The following is a 23,818-nucleotide window of genomic DNA, read 5'->3' on the forward strand; positions in this document are numbered from 1 at the left end:
ATGCGCATAATTATACCGTATGACAATATTATTAATGCATTATAATTGAATTTTAAAAATATCGATATTTTGGCCATTTAAAAAAAAATCCCTGTACTATAGGACAGGAAAATTTTCGAAAAATGACAAAATTTCGACCCTTTTATTTATGCGCAGAATCACATAATGTTTTCTGCGCATGTTACCTCAGCATGTCTTATAGATATTTTGTCAATTTTTCGAAAAATCTGTCATATGGTACAGGAAAATGTTTTGAGAAATGGCAAAATTACGAAGCTTTTATTTTTTGACATTACTTGTTACTATATTATAATTGATATCCCTAGAATCCCATAATGTGTTCTGCGCATGTTAGGCCTACATTTCCGATAAAACATCCCTGTACTAATATTATTTTTGTCCTTTTCGACGACAATTTAGTCATTTCGAAAGGGTTCCTTGGTTTTGTATAGATCCAGCAAATATGACAATACACAATTCCAATATTTATTGTAAAAAATTGAAATACTAATTATGTACATTGTTACTTAATATTGGCATGTTCAGTGTGTCTAAATTTATTAATTATTAACCACTATTGAGACACTGGTGTGTCTTGAAAAGCGTCAAAAGTTATTTCTCATCGTATTTCCGACATCATTTCAGTAGGCCTACTATCAACTAAACATTTTTAGAGTTACCTAATACAGGACTAACTTAACGGGTGATTACTTGGAGGATCTATCTACCACCCATATTATTTTTAAATATCATTTAAAAATTTAATGCTTGTAAACCAATGTAAACATGTAGATATAATTTAAGATGTAATTTTTTAGTATCAACAATTAATTGCGGTAAATCAGTAGCCCTTTTTATGTAAGTTATGGATACACTATACTACTTATTTACTTCGCATGGTTATAGGTACCACTTGCCCCAAGTCTGTAGTTATTTCGAGGCGTTTTGATGTTTGTCTGAAATACAAGCTCAAGTAGTATTAAAAGCCATATGTGCCAAAATATTTATCTTTATATTAAGTTAAGTTATATCTAACTACTACTATTACTATTTAAATACAGTTGTTAAAGATTAATTACCAATAATACCGATTATATCTGAAAACAATCTTAAAATAAAGACAATACGTAATACGTAAATAAAATGTTTATAATAATAAAATACAATATCTTCCTTGCATAATATTTGAAGAATTCTAAACTACCATATTCCTACTTATATTAATATTATTTTCCTTTTGTTATAAATAGTAAAATAAATTAATCTGAGTCGCTAAGACTAAGTCTATCTTCTACATTGTATGCGTATGCATAACGGTCTTTCGGATCGTCATCGTCGTCATCCGAGATGTCGTGAAAGTGTAAATTCTGTAACATTGATGTGCTCAGGTTACCACCAAAAGCCCCGGCAGGTAACCTATGTGCCGTAGTTGTGTCTGTGCGGGTATATTCTTCCCGAAATGACCCTCCATCTTTGTCATTATAAACACTATTTTTTTCTACAGTGGTCTGAAATGAGTTCTGAAATCCGTTGTCATCTTGCCGTATGCTTGGTTCACTCTTTGCTGTTATTAAACCATCTTTTTGAGGAGTCCCTGAAACGTGGATGGTCGAAGACTGCCGCCATTCTCCCGATTGAGGAGTCGTGGAATGCGTGCGTGTTAGCAGTCCCGACCCCTGGCTATTAGGTTGTCCGACTTTAACGGTAACAGAACCATCACTAAATATGGAGTTTGAAGAACCAGCACGCCTCAGATTGCTCTCGGAATATCTTGTAGGAGTTACATCCAAACCATTGTTGTACGAGGATACAGAGCTTTGTTTACTCACAAAAACTGCAGCAGACCCACCATTTTGCTGAAGACTCTGTTGGCTATGACCATATCCAGGATTCGATACATGTAATGTATTACCAGAAACAGTGTGTGCTCCACCTGATGGTATACCTCCAACAAAAGACGATACAGTGATGTTACCGATGCTACCAGAGTCATCTAGACGTTGATATCCTCCTGCGGGAGAAACTTCTGCACTTCGGTGGAACCCTCCATTGACTAAGCCTTCTCCGACATATGCACCATTAACAAAACCACTGCCAGTTCCTTGGTATCCACCATTTACGAAGCCACCTGCAGATGTCTGGTATCCACCATTGACTAAGCCACCTGCAGTGCCTTGATATCCACCGTTGACTAAGCCACCTGCAGCTGCACTTCGGTATGCTCCATTTGCCAAGCCACCAGCTGTACCGCTGGGCGTAATGAATGATGTCATCTGAATCTGACGATTATCTTGAATAATATCATTATCCATATTCAATGTTACCTCCTGAAAACAAGATAATATATAACAAATTACAAAATATTAATAATTTCAAAACATACACCAGTTTTCCAATAGTGCTCTTGGTAACTATACACCTTCATTCCTTTCTAATTAATATGTCTTCTGGATAAATAAATCTTTCTTTCACATACCTGAAGTTCATATAGGTTCTTGTGTCCGTCTGCCTCATCAACACCAATACCAGAGTCACTATAAATATAAAATATATAAATGTACCCAGTGAGCTTTTACTCGATAAACAAAGGTTGTGTGTTTACTACTACATTATAACCACCACTATTAAGGAGATATCTTTTACAACCCAGCAAAGTGTGTGTATCTTGAATAGGGTTGGTTGTAGTGTTAACAGATATTGCTCATAGTTCTCTGGGTGGAGTGTGCCTTGGATAGAGGTGTTCCGATTGAGGAGGGGTTCTACTATTTGTAATAGTTACTCCAAGTATAGTAAATGTAAATAACATACCCACTTAATACATCCATGCCATATTCATCAACCTTCCGAACCTTTTTACTGAAAATGTTAAATGAAATTAATTCAGTTGAACAATTTATTCTCAATTTCAAAAGTCGTGTTGAATAAATCAATGTATAGATAAAATTGCATATAAATACATGTTATACAAAAAACACAATAATCCATATATAAATGTTTTTGCTTACCCTTTCCAGTGTGTTAAACATTGCTCATCAGTTCTCAACACTTTTTTTCTGTAATTGAAAGTATATATTTTTGTCAAAAAAATATAATTGTAATAAATATCTGTGTAAGATGACTGTTACCATTATTGAATAAAATTTTCCTAATTAATTAATGAACTAATCGAACAAGCAACAGGACACAAGCAAACGAGCCAGCTCTCTTTCTTTTCCCACCTACCTTCTTACACAGCAGCACAGTAGGATGGCTGCAATGAGAGCTGCCAAGAAGATGAGGATGGCTAGGATCAACCACATCCACTCAAAGAATCCAAGACCGCTTCCACCCTCTACTGAAGAAAGTGCCTGAAAAACAAGAAAAATATAACAATAAATAAACGTAAACTAATTGTAGATAGTTTGAATGTAACAAAGAAAAGGAAACATATTTATTTTGTTTTTAATATTTGCTTAAAATTTGTCTTTCATATATATTTAGACATATTGCCGAGGATAATTTAAAAAAATCAAATTCTGTACTTACATAATTTGCATTGAGGTTAAACAGCTTCTCGATTTCAATATAGTTGGCTTGTATAAGTCTAAAAATTTAAAACAAAATGCTTATTGCTGATATCACAGGGATGGTGTTATTGTGGACAATATAATATGTTAGTGTTAGATTTTATGCAAAGTATGGACAAGAGTGTTTGATATATAATGAGGAAAACGTAAAGAGAAATAATAAATTACACATTTATTTGACACTACATGATTTCAATCATCAGGTAGAAATAATAATAAAGTGATACAGTATCATCAACAATATAATTGTTTCATAAATAATTATTTCAGAACTAAATTGTCTCCGTCAAGGTGATCTCCTGGTACCAATGATGACACCTATCCTAAACTATTTGTACATACTTATATATCTGTTTTAAAAAGGACGTTCTAGATATATGTTGATGAAAAAAATGGTGTTTACCCATGACAGGCTTATATTCATTCAATCTTTTATTTCGGAATCTCTGGTCCATAGAAAGTAAAAATTACATATAAATGAAATAAAATAAAGACTAATTACTACTACTCATCTCATGATGGCATTCCACTTTGAGAGCATCTTCGACTTAACTAATACGTTGCTTATAATCGTTGAGACTAAAACATTTTCGCTTGCATTTAGTCTACCCATCAGGCAATATATTGATTTTCTTAACAATTCATATTCTATATAATATGATGAAGACAAAATGCCTATAAAAGCGATCCAATGCATTACATTATTTCTATAGAATCAATACTTTCAATACTCACTTGTTAACTTCATCTCCATCGTGTACTTCACCAGTCTCTTGATTTATAACATGAAAGATGACCTGTGTTTGGTCCAAGTTGGTTACACCATCCGCATCAATGTACGTCTCAATACTGTCTATAACAGCCATTCCTCCTGTTATGTTAGAGAGTAGCCTGTAAAAAAGATATAGAAGGGTAACATCTTACAAACATATTCATCTGAAAGGTCATGAGACTGAAATATATATAAATTATTTAGAAATGAAAAAAAAAAATGAAATCGTGAACGAAATTACTTTTGTTTGGTAAAAAATAGTAAAAATAGATTTGTTAATATATATAAACACATTAGGCATAGATCATTCATTCCAACCATTAATCGGCCACTCGTCTGCTATTGCCACCTTCCTAAACTTAACCGACCACCACCACATACGCCTGCTATATCTGATTTTACCAGATTCTGTATTTTAACCATTTCAATCAATTAATTGTGGAAACATTTGCTAATTGTTCAGTGAGCTCTGCTATTCACTAGATTCCGTGATGCCCTTGCTTTACACGAATACTTACTCAGTGAGCTCTTCTTCCTTGCTTCTGACAGTATCAACACTGGCATCAATAATAAGGATGACACGTTCATCTTTAGTTAGAAGACTGACCTATAAGAACACAATGACAACAAAATGCTAATTTTGTAGCTATAACACTACTAACTGTATAACAAAATGCTGACATAACTGGAGAAGATAAACATAAATAGACAGTTAGTTGTCTCCAAGTAGTACACGTCAGCATGCTCTGTAACCTATAATTCAACAAAAGACCAATACTTCACTTCAAATGCCTCTTTTCTGACCTTAAAAAACTAAACTAAATGTTGTTATATATTGTACCTGTAAAACCGAGACATCTCTGAGATCACCATTCGTAGCATCTTCAGCAAGAAGTCCAACTTCAAAGTATCCTGTCTTGATTGACGTCAAACCTTTGTTTAGAAACACAAGTCCAGTCTCTCTATCAATAGTGAAGTAATCAGCAGCTGATTGATAATCAACAGAATTGACATCGTAAAGATTGCTGTATGTGATGTCATACAAGATGTCCTCATCGCCGATGTCAGGATCAACGGCCGACACACGAATTACAGATTTACCGACGGTAGCGTCAATAGCCACAGCTGTGAAAGAGTAAAAGTAAGTAAATAAAAGAACAATTTACCTCATTTCCAAAATGCACAGTCGTAGTGTATCCAGAAATTCAATGAAAATCATTTTACCTGCAAAGTATGGGTTCTGTGTGAATATGGGGCCATTGTCATTCACATCATTGATATTAATAATGACTTCTTTCAATGAGAAGTCAGTAGTGACATTGTATGGACCCATGCCTTGGTAGTCCACTTCACTCGATGCTTTAACAACAATTCGGTAGCTGGACTTGGTTTCACGGTCAAGTTCGCCATTCACAAAAACCTCTCCTGTTGTCTTGTTGATTGAGAAATAATTTTCTGAGTTTCCTTCTACAAAACAAAACAAAAACAATTATGAATGTAAGCCAACAAATGTGTCCTTTCTACAAAACAAATTTGAAGATTGTGATGTTATTATAATTTTACTTACACAAAAAAAAAACTTACCAACAATGTAATAGTACACTTGTGAGTATTGGTCTGTGTCTCGATCTATTGCATCTGGAACTGAACCAATGGCTGTACCGATGGCCGAGTTTTCATCAACATCCAACGTTTCTGTTTCAGGAACACCAGCAACCTTAAAAGTAATCAATTAAATGCTAATCAATCAGTTCTTGTCTAACATGCAGTAGAACCCATCGCCATATTAAGGGGAACATCTTCGAGATCTAGCAATGGTCCTTTTATTCGAAGTGTGACCTGATGGTCTAATTGAAGAGTGCCTGCTTAATAATCACTTGTGTCTCAACAGATATGGATATTCTATATTAACTCATCACCTTTCTACACAACAGTGTAAGTTAGCTTCACCATGGACATACATAATATGGATTTACAGATGTTATAATATTTACTTATAATATTTACTTATAAAAGTTTGGTACTTACAAGTTGCTCAAACATCGGTTGATTATCATCTCTGTCTGTGATTCTTATTGTGTATTCGTGAGCTGTTGACAGCTGAATATTGCCTTGATCAGTTGCGACCACCACAATCTAAGTTAACAAGAAAAAATATATAAAATTAACACATAACATAGTGGAATTTTGCGACGACCTACTGTATCACCTACGACTTGTGTAAAGTATGTGCTATGTCATTTGTCGAGGTCGTTTCTACAAAATAAGTCTGACTTGAAAACATGTGCCAAACCAAATCCAACATGCAAACAGTACATCTCCATGACGTCATAAATGCAAGGTCCTCGTAAAACCGAGAGCTTCCTATTATTATTTAGGAATATAATATTGCAAATACAACATTTTTACTATTTACTATTTTGTTATCTAAAATAAATAATGCAATGCTTCTTTATTGTTTATCATCGGGTAAAATCTTTAAAGATGTATTGTCTCCCTGAAAAATATTTTTTTACAATTTTTTTTTTTAATATGCCATTTTAATGTCACATAATAGTTATTGACTTTGACCAAAAATTGGATCTAAAAAAAATGTATTACCTGAAAAAACTGAAATTTAAAGCAAAAAATGGTCAAATTGGCTGCCAGCCAATGGATTTTTGGTTGAATTTAACCATTTATCATGTTATTTTATAAGTGAAAACATAATTTTTTTCCGTTTTTTTTTCTATGGAATTGATTCACTTTATTAAAACTACAAAATAACCTATTCAAAGTCTGATTTAATTAATCTTCATTTTTCATGTTTTTGGGGGACAATACATCTTTAATGAATATCCACAATGCACATAATTAATCAATGAATATTCATGACACTCACTGTATAAATGTCTTTCTCTTCTCTGTCAAAGATTTGAGTTGTTTCTATTTTGCTTGAAGTTACATTGATACTGAAGCTTTCCCAATCACGGCTGACATCTTCAGTACGCAGTAAATCATATCGTAATTCACCATTGAGACCAAAATCTACATCCATTGCACTACCACAACCAATAACATATCCAATTGGTTCGTTCTGTAGAAGAAATAAATATATCATTAGTATTATGCAAGCAAGTAAGAAAAAAAATATCTGTCTTTTATTACAGTTTCGTCACTTTGCAAACTGATTATGAAAATGACAAAAGTCCAAAAGCGCATATCTTTCTAGAGAAATATATATATATTGCTATAGATAAGATATAAACCTATACACATTTTATGCAGTGATCCACATGGAGATACTGAGCCACAACTGGTTAAACACACGAACTCAGATATTAGTAAGCAATCCTACCACAAAGTTTACTCACCTCAGGAACATAAAACACTTCATTGGGATTGATAAAAACTGGAGCGTGATCGTTGATATCAATAATCTCAATAGAGACATTAACGTTACTGAAAAGTTGTGTATTGGCACTGTCTTGAGCTTGTACAACGAGCTGATAGACCGTGTTTAAAGGAACACGATCAAGGAGTGTTTTTGCTAAGTATATTTTGCCAGTCTTGTTGTCAATTCTGAAATGACCTACAATTGAATAAATCAATACAATTATGTGTACAGGCCTCTTACATAAATTATTACAGTGGGCAATATTTACGCTACACCTGGGACATGATCAATCTATTCTATACTTTAATAGCTGATATTCTCAATGCAATGTAGGTGAGAACTATTGTTTGGGAATTTCTTTGGGTTTCTGATATTATATTATATACAGTATATCAATTGATGATGAATTGGGCTGCTATAGAATCGGACATGAATATACAATAGAAGCCTGCATATGAAGCACAAAGATTCATCTTGATTCTCAGTTAGGTCAACTTATTTCACTATCTACTAGATGAACCACGAATTCATTTAATTCAGAATTACAGCAGTTGTTCCTAACTGTAATGAATTTACTACTTTGTTTTTATTTAAATTCAATCTAAACATAATAAGCATACCATAATCATTTCCACTAATAATATCGTACACTATGACACCACCATCATCAGCATCAACCGCAAACACCTCCTCAACTTCCATGTCAACCTCTGTGTTCTCGAGTATCTGGACTGAGTATGACACTTCCCGAAACTTTGGTGGTTCATCGTTGACATCAGTGATCAATACTTCCAACTATAACGATAAGCATTAAGTACGATAATTCAACAGTACATTAATTATTTTTAGAGATTACTATTAAGAAATCAGGAATGAAAATTTTTTTTTTATTGTAGGCTGTTTCAATGTGTTATGATCCATTCTATTACAATATTTCACTTATCAATATCTAATTTTGAGGTAGGCCTAAATCCTCTGTCCCACTTTTATTAGTTGAAGAAATGAAACAGCAAAATGTTGGTTTGTGTTACTTATTATAGCTTCAATTATATATCTTGGCGATGATGATAAACCACATCGTGCCTCTAAACGAAGTCTCATTTGAGGCTTAGGAAGTGGAGTAGAAGAGCTGGCACTATAATCAGAATTGAACATTGGACCTTGGCATCAGCCTACGCAAGCACGATTACCACCAGAACTCAACTGCTTACTACATTACTTACCACAGCTTGTGCTATTGTGTCTCCTGTATTAGCTTGAATTATAAGATAGTACTGAGGGTTAGCCTCCCAGTCCAAAGTCCTGTTTGTTGTTATAATACCGGTGTCTGGATCAATAATAAATGTGTCATCCACATTGCCATTAACAATACTATACGTAGCATCAACTGGATTGCCATTGTCATTGACGGTTACTTGATTCACATAGGTGCCTAATGTAAATAAATGAATTAAAATCATGCAATTACAATACAATATTGTACAAAATGTACTATTTAGTATCAATGTAGCAATTTTATAGAAGAAAAATTGTGAATGATATATTAGAATTCTAATCAATTTCTATAACCAATTTAAATAGATCATGACTACCAGACGACTCACCAGCTGGTACATTCTCAGATAGGTTTGACCTGTACAGTGTTTCTGAGAATGTGATACTACTTCCAATCTGCAAATCTAAAATATCAATTTGCAAAACAGTTGTTGAGTACATTCCGCTCTGGTCTGTGGCAGCTATAGTTAAGTTGTACTGATTGACATTGTCAAAGTCAAGTACAATGTCGTTCGTCAATTCACCGGTCGCTGCTACAAAAAAAGTAGAGAATATAAAATATTTGTTTTCAATTTTACAAACTTAGTTTGTTTAGTTCCCATTCAATTAATGTGCAAGAGTCTGAATATTAGCAAAGAAACATAACCAAACTTACCATCAATTGAGAAAGCATTTCCTATGTTTCCTTGCACAATGCTATATCTCACTGTATTGTTATAGTCAAGATCAGTTGCCGACACAGTAAACACCTGCAAAAATGAACACAATTAAATGCATTACTCCGCCTCCAAAGTTTATTCGAAGTTAATGTAAGATGGAAGCATCGGATTCAGTTAGAACAGTATGTGTTATAAAACAAATTCTAAATTAAATTATATGGAATAAGGTTCGTCAACGATCTACTAGATGAAAATGGTAAATTTATGAATTTTGACAAATTTAAGTCGAATTTTAAACTAAAAACTGTTTTTTTTTAAATTTTGTAACGTAAGTTTTTAAATAGCTCTATGTATTAAAAGAATTTATTGAAAAAAGTCTCTGAAAAGGGGGAGGGGAATAAAAAATAATTTATATTCATTGAATGGAGAGAATATTTCATTAGCTGTGAGATTGACTATTCTATTATACTAATAAATAAACATTATGTGTATATTATTGGCATGTATGTTCTTACTGGTGATCCTCTTATCAACCCTTCTGGCACAGTGATGGAATATGTTGCACTATCAAACTGTGGAACGTTATCATTGACGTCTTTAATCGTCAGCACAATTGTAGACGTACTCGATTTTACAGGTGTACCATTGTCAGAAATCTAAAAAAATGTATCATAAAAAATGTATCATATTTTTGCATCAATTATGGAATAAGATGAAATATTCACCAATTACAGTTTATGCTAAATAATAAGGAAACAAAATTGATAAATTCTTATATCCAAATGAATACCAACATTATTGACTTAAGTGAACTACTTATTATTTAAAGGGAAATATCTCACTTACGTATGATTGGTGAATACATTTACTCTTAAACACAATCATATATAAGTGATAATAATTTGAGGTTGAACAATTATATTCCCTCTCCCTGTACTCTTAAAAAATGCATTGACATAAAGAAAACTGTACTTACTACAACAGTAAATTCAATAACATCACCATCAACTTCTCGATCAAAGGGTTGAGTTGTTAGGATCACACCTAGTTCTTCATTGATCATTAGATGTGTCAAAATAACTGTAGATACAAAGGCATTTTCAAATTACAATTTTGATCTCAAATGTTTTTGACTTAATTTTTTCTTGTAAAACTCAATTTAGTTTGTACATTTCAATATGCTTGCTTTAATATGAAAAACTCTTCACATTATTATAGGGGAAGGGAAAATGTCAAAGTACTTACCTTTTGGACTGGTTTCGCTAATGGTATACGTTAATTCACCAGCTTCCCCGATATCATTATCAGTGGCTGTCACTTCTCCAACTAATGTTGATGCTAGGGTGTTTTCAAACACATCAAAGAAATAAGTTGACTGACCAGGTATTGGGGTAAAACGGTTTTCGATAACAACATCTATTGTCACCTGAAACAACAAATTACACATAATAATAAGTCTATTTGGTAAAAGGATTGGTATGAGTTTAATAGCAAATCTAGCATTTTAACTTGACTCCAACAGGGTTTTCGCTGAGCATCATAAATGAGAGGCTAGGCTATTGAATACAGTTTGAATAATATTAATCAAATTTAGTTAGAGCCATATAAGCAACTTTGACGCTACTCATTATTCAGAACCATTGAATACAACGATTAACTATAACTTATACCGTGCAGCGAAACTAAAACCTAATGGCATGTGACACTAAATTGACCAATCAAAATACACTCGGGTGAATTATTACTAGTTGTAATATAACATTTAATCATCCTAGATATACTTACTCCAACTGTTGATGTAAAGCGGTCTGTTACTGCTCCTACAGGATTATCTGTTGCGGTCACTGTCAAGAAATATTCATTCTGATTTCTGTCCAACTCATTGGCTACAAATATTTTACCCTTGAAATTCATAAAAGAAAAAGAAATGCTTAAATGGATCCCGTTTGGTAATAAATTAGACAATCTGTCAGATCATAGTTTAGTTTACATCTATTGTAAATTTTCTCTTATCCAACTTTTTCACTAAATGTGCTGTCCATATACATTTAAATTGACTGGAATATGCATTCGAACTGCGTAAAAGACATAACCATACTTACAGTATTTTGATCAATGCTGAAGCGATCATTGCCACCACTAAGTGTGTAGATAATCTCTCCAAACGCTCCACTATCCAGATCTGTGGCACGTACATCTACATCGACCGGTAATCCAACTTCAGCACCTTCTGATACTGAGGTATCATAAGGTGTTCCTTGAAACACAGGACTGTTATCGTTTACATCGATAACACGTACGTATACAGGTATTGTGACATACAGTGAGGGTGTACCCATATCTTGAATACGAACTGTGAAGTTCAGCCATTGAATTTGTTCGTAATCTATCTCTCCATTCACTACCAAATGGCCTATTGTAAAATGAACAAAATCAAAATTTCAATAGTCAGTTTTCTTAATGTTAGGAAGTACTACTATTATTTGAAAATTTGTTGAAATCTACTTAATAAAACTTATGTTTGTATTCTTTAATTTAACAAGTCTGCTGGTAATGTTTTCCTACAATTCCTAAAGTATCTTATATGTTTCATATATTTCAAAATCTCATTAGCTTTTCAATATTATAATGGATAAACTACATTTAAGGAGTGGAGTAAGTTTCACAGTTGGGAGTTACAACACTGGCACTAAATCAGGAATGAAACATGGACCTTGGGTTTGGAACGCAAGCCTATTAACTACCAAGCTATACTGTAGCTCCATTACTAGTGCATTTTTTTCTAATTTAATTTTTAGCAGTTCTGTGTGTCAACACAAATTTTGTTTAATAGTTAATGTAAATGTAAATACCAAGCAACAGATCAATTTATAACAACCTACCAGTTTCACTGATAAGCTCTACCAAACCAGTGGTTTCATCAACCAAAACATACTCCAGTCTTCCGTTCTCATCTTTGTCAGGATCACTGGCAACAAAGGTAGTTAGTAGTGTTCCACGGTCTGCATTCTCAGTTACTTCAATTACCAATGATGTTACGTTCAGTTGTTCAATAACTGGAGTGTTGTCGTTGATGTCAGTTATTTGAACGACTACAATGGCTAATTAAATAACAACAACGGGTAAATTGGTTACTGTATTTGATAAAAATAGCACAAAAAGGAACAATGCAGAGAAAGTGGAATAATACCAGTATTTAACTTTTAGTTTTCAGGTTTATCATAATTCATAATAACAGAAAAAGACGTAAAGCCAATGCTCTTGAAGGTAAAATAAAAAGAAACAATATGTACCATCTATAAGACTGTCTGCTTGACTTGGGTCAACAGAGTTGCTATCGGTAGCTTTGATGGTCAATCTTACAGTCTCAACAACCTCTCGGTCCAGTGGCATATCCACATTCAGTGCTCCTGTTTGTGAATTTAAAACAAATAGTTGCTGGCTAGTTACTGTGGGCGTTGCCGTTGATGGTATGACCTCTCTCCCTGCACTGTCATACATCACACTGTCTGTGATCGTGTACGTAAGAGCGGCATCGTTATCGTCATCTTTTGCTGTGACGTTTACAATGTTTGTACCGACTGCAGTATCTTCGGGAATCATGACAACGCGGTATAGTTGATCGGATGTGAAATATGGTGGGCTGTTATTGATGTTTGCAACGTTTATCGTAACGACTGAAGTACCGGTCTGAGCTGGATTTCCTCCATCAGTGGCTGATATGACGAGCGTGTATGTAGAGGTGCCATCAATTGTCTCACCAGGTGCAACCTATTGTTAAATGTACATCATAAAACATAAAACATTGAAACCATAGTCTCAAGAAAAGAAACACATTTTGGCGCAGCCCACCTAAAATAAAACAGCAGCACAATTACATAACAACAGTTATTAAATAACTTCCTGATGCAACATGGAAATAAATAGGTGATAAATATAAAGACAGAAAGACAAATAACTGGATCAGGAAAAATTCAGGACACGAAGTTTTCAACAGTAAATAAACATGTGGATTGAATTGGTGGACAAAATTGGAAAAGAATCAACTGGAACAGCTTAACAGTTTACAGATAGTTTTGCTATAATCCAGAATTTGACAATCATTGTATTCACACAGAATTGTCTAAAAAATGATTCAAAGGATACCAACAACCATAGTTCTTAAAGGATTCCTGTAATTCTTATTTGCCGGTGCTCTGTATGCTTCGATTACTGTCAATATACATGTGATTGCAAGCAAGAAGGTAGCTTGAAGAGGACTAGTTAAAACAAAGTAATGTTTCTACATACCGTTATAACACCTGTCTGTGGATCTATAACAAATCTGCCTTCACCGCCACTGGAGATGAAATAAGTAATTGGAAAACCATCTGGATCAGTGGCATTTACTTGGCCAACAGTTTCACCTTCAGAAAAATGAAATCATAATAATATTTCAAAAAAAAGAATAAAAAGTGCAAACATTAAACTAACCAGGTCTAATTAGTTGTTCTAGTAAATTATGCAAAAAGCTAACATTACCAGTGATGTTAGATCAAACTGACATTACCCTCATTTGACTAGTTCGTTTCGTTTGGCCACTTCTGTGGAATTACAACAACTACAGAATTCATTAATTTCATTGAAAACATCTTACCACCAGCTGTTCCTTCTGAGATGTTGATGCTAATTTGTGGTGGGACAAAAATGGGAGAGTTGTCATTTAAGTTGGTGATCATCACTTGTATGTCTGCTGTGTCCGTTTCTCCCTTGGAGTTGGTAGCAACAATCTCAAATTCATAAAGGTCTTTTGTCTCGGCATCAAGAGCTACCTTGGTTGTCAGTTGGCCTGCATTTAAACAAAAAATAGCAAGTCTGTTAACATTTTAAATCCTATTGTAAGTATTTGTATGGAGTTGGAAAAACCCTTTGATAGTTGTCCGTAGAAGCGCGCTGTTGCATTTTATGTTTAACTTACAGGAATGAAAAAAGAAAAGAAAATTCATTTCGCTGTGAAAGAGGTATGGCGAAAGCGAAATTTAGTGTAAGTTACGTCAGGTGTGTCTGAATTTTCAGTATACTAAATAAGAAATTGGATTTACCTGTTGCAGGGTCAATGTCAAAATAGTCAGAATCTGGACCTGTAATTGAATAGGTAACCTGAGAACCATCACCAGTCACACTGACAGCGGGTACCTACATTTGAAGATAGAAAACCCCATTATAAGAAAATGCCACAATATGTACTGAAAAGAGCATCTAGAGCTGACATTACAACTTGTATACTCCGACATGTTCAGAATGACAGAATCAGAACTGACTTGTGCCATAGTAACAAATAGTATGAAGTATTTACCACTGTCACCGGAGCTCCCTCGATACCTTCATCAACATTACCAATAAACATCCCTGAAGCAAATACTGGTGGCCTTTCAACAGAGATCACAGATACTGTCAAAGTTGTAATGCTCTGAAAAAAGAAGGAATCATTCTAATCAATATACAATATTTCAATTTCATTCATTAAAAACTTCAGTCAAACATGCAGTACTATTGCCATCGTCTAGTTGTCTCTTTGTATCGATCATTAGGTTAACAACAAAAATTGAATTGGTTCTTACACTTTGAGAGTTTGTTGGATTATTTGGATCATCGCTCACTTGGATTGTCAGTGGAAACGTCTGGTCTCCATAATTCCCAGCCGATTTGTTTAAGTACACTATGCCAGTCTAAAAATAAAATACAACATGATTATAGAAATAAATACATACATAAACTTTCCTAAAACAAGACTCACTAAAACAACTTTCAGGATACATACTATAGGGTCAATTCGAAACAATCCATCAGGATTTCCTTGAATGATAGAATACCGGAGACCATCTGTCTGGTTGTCTGCATCAATGGCAGTGATTGTTGTAATGTTAGTGCCTGGTGGTGTGTCATCATTGACATCTGCGGTGTATGGCGCACCTTCAAACTGTGGTGTGTTGTCATTGATATTGGTAACACTCACAGTGACCATTGTCTAAAATGATTATAACATCGTTTGAATTAAGTACACATTATCATTGGTGAACATAAATGGTAGCTTATATTATTATTTATCACTTTAAGGTAATAATAAGAAAGTTGTAATGGTTATAAGAAAAATATACACAATAGCAATGAAGCTACATAGGTATGTTAGTATTATGAAGATTACTGAGTTTGCTTTGGGACTAGAAAACGATGCGATAATGCAATTTTAGGTCTGTGCAAAAGGTTACACAAAATGACTAAAATCAGAAGAAAATATTCCAGTAGAAGCAATGGTAAATAAAGTTATATTACTTACTACTCCAGTTTGTGATGGAGTACCATCATCAGTAGCAATTACGGTAATCACATGTGTTTCTTCTGACTCAAAATCAAGAGTAACGCCTGGTCTTAAAGACAACATTCCAGTATCTGGATCAATCTCAAACAGACCTAAATATATAATAATCAAACAATACTCTATTTAAAAGATACATCAAGTACATACATAATAGTGAAGATGAAAACATATGTGAGAATCTCACCGTTTCGTATAATGACCCATCACATACGTTGTTAAAATATCACTAGTTTTAATTTGTATGCGTGTATAACAGAGAATAATACTCTCATTTTGTATGAAATAAGACGGAAAATTGAATTGAAAAAAATTGATTTGCCACTAACCTTGCGATAACGGGTCGATACTGTATGTTATAACATTCTCGTCTTCATCAGTTGCTGTGTACACACCAACAACCAGACCTTGTTGCTCTTCACCAATGTCCACAGGTCCATAAGATGGTTGGTCAAACATGGGCATATTGTCATTAATATCTTGGACAATTACCGTAACCTAGAATGGTTCAATTGCATATTAATTCGATTTTGTGTGAATTTAAGTTTATATGAAGGTAGTGAATAATTGGAGTGCTAACAATAATATTCAATTACCGTAAACCTTTCCGCAATATTTTGATTAACATATGGACATTTTATTTATTTTTTTATACAATATAAGAGGACACCTTCATATTCAACGAAGTGTCTCCTTATAAGTTTTCCAGATGGAACGTTTCTATCAATCTACCTTCGTCAAAGTATAAGTCATTGTTAAGTTGTGATAATAAACATATACTATTCATAACCAGGTTATGAATTTAAACTTACTGTAGCTGTACCAGTCAATCTTTCTGTTTCTATAACTGCCTGATCAACTCCAAACACAGTTAAAACATAACTTGCATCAGTCTCACGGTCCAATTCAGCTTCAACTTTTAGCAATCCCTACAATAAATGCAAACAGTGTAAATATAAATTGATATTTAAGACTGACTGACTTTAATCAGTGTCTAATTATTACAAATTGTTGTTTTGGCTTGTATATTTTTATCTTCAAAAATATATGAGTAATTTTACCGTTTCAGGTACAATACTGAAAGTACTATATCCATTTAAAAGTGTATATTCTATCTGTCCATTATAAGTACTATCTCCATCAACAGCTGTAACAGGTCCAAACTCAACACCCACAGACGTTGGGCCCTCTTCGGTTGTGTACGTCACAGTTGAAGGAATAAATGTAGGAGTCTCATCGTTCTTGTCTAGAATCTGAATAAACACATCGACGAACTCGATAAACTGTGGAATTCCATCGTCTGTTACTTGTACATTGAGTGAGTAGTTTTCCAGTTGTTCTCGGTCAGATGGGTTTGAGGTGGTTGTGATTTCTCCTGTAAGTCGGTTGATCTGGAAAGCGTTGCCTGTGTTGCCAGATTGGATAGAGTACGTAAGACGAGCATTGTTACCAGCGTCAAAGTCCGTTGCAGATACATTTACAACAGGTGTACCTTCAGGTGAATTCTATCAATTAAAGAATTTAATATGTAAATATCAGATAAGCATAACAATACATGCAACTTTGCACTATTTAATCCTGATGTGAATTTATCTGTAATTTTTGAAAGAAAGCATGGAATAATGTTCTCATACTCTAAAATTATGATTTACTGTTGGCTGTAAAAAAGAAGTAAAACAATATACCTCATCTATAGAATCATTGAATGCGCTTGCTGTGAACCGTGGTGGATTGTCGTTGATGTCTTCCAATGTCACATTTACTTGGATGGAGTTGTTTAAAGAGGGGTTCCCTCCATCAGACGCAACAACCTATGCATGAAAGATAAAAAAAGGTTTTAAATATATCCATGAGTTTATTAATTTATCTTTGTAAAATAGTATAAATGTATATTTTTTTGATATATAAATATGTTACAATATATACCACAATACTGTATTCTGCGATAACTTCTCTGTCTAGTATTCGAGTTGTCCTTAGGGTAACCAAATTATTGGCACCAATATCAAGATAAAATGATGTTGGTGAATTTCCAGATTCAATTCTGTATGTAACCTGAAAGAAAAAATGAATAAAAGTAAGGAGTGTAATGTCAACTGCAATTTAAGAAAAGGTGGCATTAGGAATTTTTTGGATCTTTTTGTCTTTTAATTGTGTTATAGTCACAAGTAACCGCATAACCACCACATGTATTTTAACGAAACACAATGCTATAAAATACTACTAAGTTACTACCTGCCCATTAACACCATCATCCGGATCGGTGGCTCGGAATGATGTAACGGCTGAATTAGCCATCTGGCTCTCAGTGGTAGTGACCAGAACTACTGGATCTACATCAAACGTTGGGTAGTTATCATTAACATCTTCAACGTCGATCCGTACCTAGTAAGATATAAACATGATTGTCAACAAACTGCATTGATGTACAGTATTGTTACAGGAACATATATCCTCTTTCAATAATTGTGTGACTGTACTTACTTCTGTTGATCCTTCTTGAGCACCTCCATCAGAAGCCAAAACATTGAAAGTATACAGATCAGTTACTTCTCTGTCTAGAAGTCCAATTGTCCTAATCTCACCCTAAAGAAGTATAGTATCATTTAAATATCTATGTGTACTTCTGTCTACTCTATGTATCCAGCTGAGGGTGATTAATTTCTTCTCAGCATGAGATAATATTCCGAGTAGAGTCGAGTTGCGTTTAGGATAGGTTAGAGGCACTTAAATACAACCAAAATATAGCGTCAGGCACAAAGGATTCTGGTGCTAGAACAATTCTTATAAGGACTTAAAATGAAAGATACATGTACATATCTGGCTCATATGTAGTTTAAAACACACAGTGCCTCTTTCAGAAAGAGAAGGGAGTCTCTGTGTCCCAATAGGTTGAAAAGGACTTGTATTATGAGAAGTAAAACATGTTATACTTACTGACATTGGGTCAATTGTAAAGAGCATGAGAATGGAGGAAGGAGTGTTAGGACTAAGACTGTAGACGAGGGTGTTCTGATCAGGGTCAGTTGCAAGCACCTGTAAAAACAAATTTTAAATGAAAATAATAATGTACATCATTCGTTTATAGCAATTCAATTATGTTTTAAGACCAATCTACATACCTAGCATGTTTTCTTATTTGGGTTTTCTTATCTTTAGATGAACTTAATCCTAAGTATGCAGGTTTTTTTCAAAAATTACTTTAATAATATTGCTGTCTAGAAAACAAAATATACTAACTTACCTGTAAGACAGTTGAGTTAATAGGAATATTTTCAGGTACCGATTCGCGATATTGATCTTGCATGAACTGTGTCTGCTCATCAACGTTGCTCAGCTCAATAGTAACCGTAGCTATACCTGTGTTGAATGGTGAAGCTTGGTCTCTTGCACTGATTTGTAGAGTGTAGTTTCTGACAAGTTCAAAGTTTAGAGTATCAGCTACAGTTATCTCTCCATCATCTTCATTAATCAAAAATTTACCCTCATCGTTTCCTGAAGAAAGAACGTTTTTGAAATTCGGAATAAAAAATTGTTTTAAAAGAAAAAAAGTTAATAAGACACAAACTGAATTGATTCCTGTAACATTCATAGCTAAATTAGAAGAAAGAAAGAGGAATTCCAAACATTTGGAGTTTCAACGATGTCACCTCTCAAAAGTGACATAATTCACCAATAAACAATAAAAGTTGAACAATAAAACATATTATAAATGTATATAAACATGTAGCATCAAGATTAGAAATACATTCAGATACTATTCACCATCTTTTGAGGGGTTTTTAATTGGTAAAATGTACGTCGGCTGAATGAAAGTAGTGGACCTACTCACCTTGGTCTATGTAATATTTAATATCTCCTCCTGCTCCTAAATCATTATCCGTTGCCAAGACGGTGATAACAAATGTCCCAGGTACAGCATTCTCGTCAAGGTTTAAGCGTTGGTAAACCAACTGACTAAATTCTGGAACCTCATCGTTGACGTCTTCAACAATTATATTCACTCGCACTGTGAAAGAAGATAAATTTAATATTTCATATATTCATATTATTATATAATTTCATAATAAGCCATCATTCATAAACACCAAACAATTATTTGTGCTTTTTCTTGGCAAGAATTAGGTAAAAATGTCAGTGAATGCCTAGAATTTATTCCTAAGTCTTACCGTAATCATTTTCCAGATTGCTTCCAGGATTTGATGCCTCAACATCAAGGGAGTATGCATCAATAAACTCACGATCCAAAGGAGCACGTCCTCTACGGATTTCTCCAGTAATCGAATCAATTTCAAAGGCATTGTTGATATTGCCAAAGATTATACGATAGTTGATTTGAGCATTCACAGTTTCATCAGCGTCAGTTGCTTGAACCTAAAAAGACATGAGATAGTCCAGGGATATTATCATACTATACGATATACAGATTGTTTGTTTTTTTTGTACATATTTATACAAAATAAAACGATCAGACTTCGGTTCGGTGGGATGGTGGGTATCGTTTTTAGTAGAATAATATTCAGTCAGTAATAATCCAGCATTTCTATCACAATTCAACTAGTTACAGTGCAGTAATGGTAATAGTCGAAACATACACTGTACGAAATGTTCAGTAGTGTTGAAATCTTGTCTTGTAACATTGGGAACATAATGTTTGAATTAAAACTAGTATATATTTTTACATACATATACTATAGATTTAAAAAAAAGAGAAAATATACAAACCGTAACAAGAGTCCTCTGGCTAACATCTTCTGGTACAGTAATTGAGTAAGAGTCATTAACAAACAGTGGCCCGTTATCATTCACATCCGTTATGATGATTCCAACAGTTGTTGTTCCTGTTTGTTGGATGCCATCAAGTACGCTATCAGTAGCTTCGATTGTTAGAGAGTAGTATGGGATTGACTCGCGATCCAGTGACTGTGATGTTTCGATATTGCCAGAGGATGTTATAATGAATGCATTATTGATGTTGCCGTCCGTGATCATAAATGAAGTTATAGGTGAATCTAAGTGAAATAGAATGAAGTGATTGATGAATCTAAGTAAAATAGAACGTCGATGTGGACAAAATGAGCGAAGTTTGGTTGAATTGAAAGAAATGAAAGATATTGTCTGTGTCGTCCATACCATGTACCATTCAGACCAGTAGAATGTAAGCTGTAGGCTATTATTCCACGTTATCGTTCAAAATACAGTTTAAGATGTTGGGTGTGCATATGTACTGGAATCTTTGAAAGAAATTACCTCCGACACAAAACTAGAAAGTCAGAATACTTTGCTATTAAACAAAAACACATTGCAGAAGACTTCCATATCTAAAATAGGATAAATTGAACAAAGAATGCAACTCCATTGAATGTATTGAAAATATATTTCATGCCTACCTGAATCAGAATCGCTTGCAATAACTTCTGTTACAAATGTACCTGGAGCCTCGCTCTCTGACACTGTTACATTCTGAATATGAACAACCAATATCGGAATATTATCATTGACATCTTGGACCATGATCCTTACATTTACTTGTCCGATGTTTAGTCCATCTGACACACGTGCAGTCAGGTCATACGATGCAATATCCTCTCTGTCAAGTGGTCGAAGAGTTGTGATGGTTCCATTGTTGGAAGATATTGCGAAGATGCTATCAAAACCTTGCAATGAATAGGTTAAATCGTCACTTTCATCTAAGTCCATTGCTGAAATCTGAAGGAAAATTAAATGTCAAAAAGAATGAAACTCTGGGAACAACATACATTCTCTACTACATTATACGAAAAATGTCTTATTTAAAAACAATTTTACCTGACCAACTGTAGTTCCACTTTGTAGATTTTCTTCAACTGTGAAAACGTAGTCTGATTCATCAAACATTGGAGAATTGTCATTGATGTCAACAATTTCAAAGTTCACCTGAGCAGAAGGTGAAGCCTGACGCGATGGAAAACCATCTAAAAAACAATCGTTTAATAAGTTTAATGGAAATTTGAAAATAATTGTAAATAAAATGCATTGAATGCCAACATGTTGGTAAAATTTAGAGTGCACATTACAAAGATAGTTTTGTCAGGTTGACCAAAATTCTTTATTATGTATAATCTTCATGAGATTTTGAATTAGATTTTGAATTGTCTATGCTCTATTGATTTCATAGCACAATCAGAAGTTATATTTCTATAATACCATAAATATAATATTTCTATGCTAAAACTGATATTTGAGAAAGATTGTTTACATACTGTCTCTAACACTAACAAGGAGAGTGATGGAACTCTCTGACTCGGCATCAATTGGTCCAGTAGTAGAAATCTGTCCTGTCATGTTATTGATGGTAAAATAAGGACTCGGCGACAATATCTCATATACTAAGTCAGAATTAGGACCGGTGTCCGCATCCGTCGCTATAACCTGGTTAACAAATTATATGTTTCAATACCTTTATAATTTATTTAATACAATTGCAGAACTTCCTGCACAATTAGGCCTAACTGTTTCCTCTGTGTATGTATCTCATTTGGATCAAGATATGACATACAAGCCTTCTTTAAATCTGGATTCAAACTTTCTTTTTTATATTGAAACTTTTTTTAAATAATTGATTGATTGATTGATTGATTAATTGATTGATTGACGTAACTGAAATTGCCTTGTTACCATAGTAGGACCAATATTGTTAAAAACAACAGTTTCGATAGCTTTTAGTAATTGAGCTGAAAGTTTTACGTCTTAAAAAACCTGTTATGTATGTATTATTGTTGAAATTTATATTTGAATTAAAAAATGTAAATAATTAGTATACAGGTCTAGTTCTGTAGCTAAGCCACGCTCCAGGTTAAAATCAGGAGGCGTGCGTAAGATATCGAAGGTGAGACAGTTGAAGAAATACCTGAGCTACAACTTCCGCCACTGAATTTTCTGTAATGCTAACATCATATGTTTGTTCAATCCAAGTAGGATTGTTGTCATTAACATCAAGTACTGTGATCGGTATGTTTACTAAATCAATGCGAGGTGATGCAGCACCATCGACAACTTGTACAGTTAAAGAATATGACGGGGTTCTCTCTCGGTCAACATTTCCAACCAATGTAATCTCTCCAGAAATTGGGTCAATTCTAAATATCTCAACAGAATTTTCTGAAAGATAATGATTTGGAAAATAATATTTCTCGCCTAACAATAAACATGTCTTTCTGCAATGTTAATCTAAAAGTGTAAACCTAACTGGGTTTAGAGCTAAATAGGTTACATACATACATGCGACATACGCTAACATACAATTAAAGTATAAGAATGTTTACTAAATTTCTGTCCCATAATTTTTAAATATGCTGACAAGAATCATATAATATATAATTGTTGAATTTAATAATTGTATTTTTACCTATGTTTCCAGCAATGATGCTGTATGTAAGTTCTCCATTCACACCCGAGTCCATGTCCATTGCTGACAGAACACCTATTGTACTTACTGGCATTCGATCCTATAAAAAAAATAAAAATAAAAATTAGCAATGTGCAAGTTCCTATTCATTCTATCTTGGAAAATTAAAAGACTCACTGCAGCATTGACAATTTCATAAACCAACAGTGGTTGGCAACTCGACTTTCTTACCTCAGACACTTCAAAACTATACGGTGCGTCAGTGAACTGAGGACTGTTGTCATTGATATCACCAACAGATACAACCACTGTTGCAGTAGCAGAACCGGTCCTACATACACAAACAAAAACAAAGTAATCATTGTCTTTGGAAAAGGTTAACCAATAAATTCAGTTTCCAACTTAAAATTCCATAACTATTAAATTGT

The 23,818-nt window shown here is 33.8% G+C and overlaps 1 protein-coding gene across 1 annotated transcript in view; it reads right to left on the bottom strand.

Annotated features, from left to right (window-relative positions):
* Positions 1-181: 181 nt before the first annotated feature.
* LOC144841112 (cadherin-23-like) overlaps positions 182-23,818 on the bottom strand; it is a 46,899-nt gene continuing 23,262 nt past the window's right edge. The window contains exons 33-82 of the mRNA XM_078697301.1: positions 23,622-23,721; positions 23,391-23,490; positions 22,893-23,143; positions 22,246-22,414; positions 21,812-21,957; positions 21,394-21,712; positions 20,729-21,015; positions 20,173-20,377; positions 19,836-20,012; positions 19,248-19,498; positions 18,941-19,039; positions 18,488-18,589; positions 18,239-18,388; positions 17,930-18,058; positions 17,689-17,814; positions 17,065-17,508; positions 16,816-16,932; positions 16,333-16,501; positions 15,965-16,098; positions 15,449-15,655; positions 15,249-15,356; positions 14,984-15,097; positions 14,730-14,823; positions 14,285-14,476; positions 13,939-14,054; positions 12,942-13,419; positions 12,531-12,749; positions 11,751-12,061; positions 11,434-11,550; positions 10,894-11,074; positions 10,625-10,728; positions 10,164-10,304; positions 9,645-9,738; positions 9,319-9,522; positions 8,938-9,146; positions 8,335-8,509; positions 7,692-7,909; positions 7,220-7,414; positions 6,367-6,474; positions 5,923-6,055; positions 5,563-5,805; positions 5,180-5,463; positions 4,857-4,945; positions 4,302-4,457; positions 3,526-3,583; positions 3,223-3,347; positions 3,006-3,053; positions 2,809-2,856; positions 2,477-2,534; positions 182-2,327 (exon numbers count right to left, since the gene is read on the bottom strand). Of these exons, the coding sequence (XP_078553427.1) occupies positions 1,260-2,327; positions 2,477-2,534; positions 2,809-2,856; positions 3,006-3,053; positions 3,223-3,347; positions 3,526-3,583; positions 4,302-4,457; positions 4,857-4,945; positions 5,180-5,463; positions 5,563-5,805; positions 5,923-6,055; positions 6,367-6,474; positions 7,220-7,414; positions 7,692-7,909; positions 8,335-8,509; positions 8,938-9,146; positions 9,319-9,522; positions 9,645-9,738; positions 10,164-10,304; positions 10,625-10,728; positions 10,894-11,074; positions 11,434-11,550; positions 11,751-12,061; positions 12,531-12,749; positions 12,942-13,419; positions 13,939-14,054; positions 14,285-14,476; positions 14,730-14,823; positions 14,984-15,097; positions 15,249-15,356; positions 15,449-15,655; positions 15,965-16,098; positions 16,333-16,501; positions 16,816-16,932; positions 17,065-17,508; positions 17,689-17,814; positions 17,930-18,058; positions 18,239-18,388; positions 18,488-18,589; positions 18,941-19,039; positions 19,248-19,498; positions 19,836-20,012; positions 20,173-20,377; positions 20,729-21,015; positions 21,394-21,712; positions 21,812-21,957; positions 22,246-22,414; positions 22,893-23,143; positions 23,391-23,490; positions 23,622-23,721 (9,370 nt within the window). The 3' untranslated portion in view covers positions 182-1,259. The remainder of the gene's footprint in view (positions 2,328-2,476; positions 2,535-2,808; positions 2,857-3,005; positions 3,054-3,222; positions 3,348-3,525; positions 3,584-4,301; positions 4,458-4,856; positions 4,946-5,179; positions 5,464-5,562; positions 5,806-5,922; positions 6,056-6,366; positions 6,475-7,219; positions 7,415-7,691; positions 7,910-8,334; positions 8,510-8,937; positions 9,147-9,318; positions 9,523-9,644; positions 9,739-10,163; positions 10,305-10,624; positions 10,729-10,893; positions 11,075-11,433; positions 11,551-11,750; positions 12,062-12,530; positions 12,750-12,941; positions 13,420-13,938; positions 14,055-14,284; positions 14,477-14,729; positions 14,824-14,983; positions 15,098-15,248; positions 15,357-15,448; positions 15,656-15,964; positions 16,099-16,332; positions 16,502-16,815; positions 16,933-17,064; positions 17,509-17,688; positions 17,815-17,929; positions 18,059-18,238; positions 18,389-18,487; positions 18,590-18,940; positions 19,040-19,247; positions 19,499-19,835; positions 20,013-20,172; positions 20,378-20,728; positions 21,016-21,393; positions 21,713-21,811; positions 21,958-22,245; positions 22,415-22,892; positions 23,144-23,390; positions 23,491-23,621; positions 23,722-23,818) is intronic.

This window comes from Antedon bifida, chromosome 4 (assembly GCF_963402885.1).
Source record: "Antedon bifida chromosome 4, ecAntBifi1.1, whole genome shotgun sequence".
Classification (NCBI taxonomy): Eukaryota; Metazoa; Echinodermata; class Crinoidea; order Comatulida; family Antedonidae; genus Antedon; species Antedon bifida.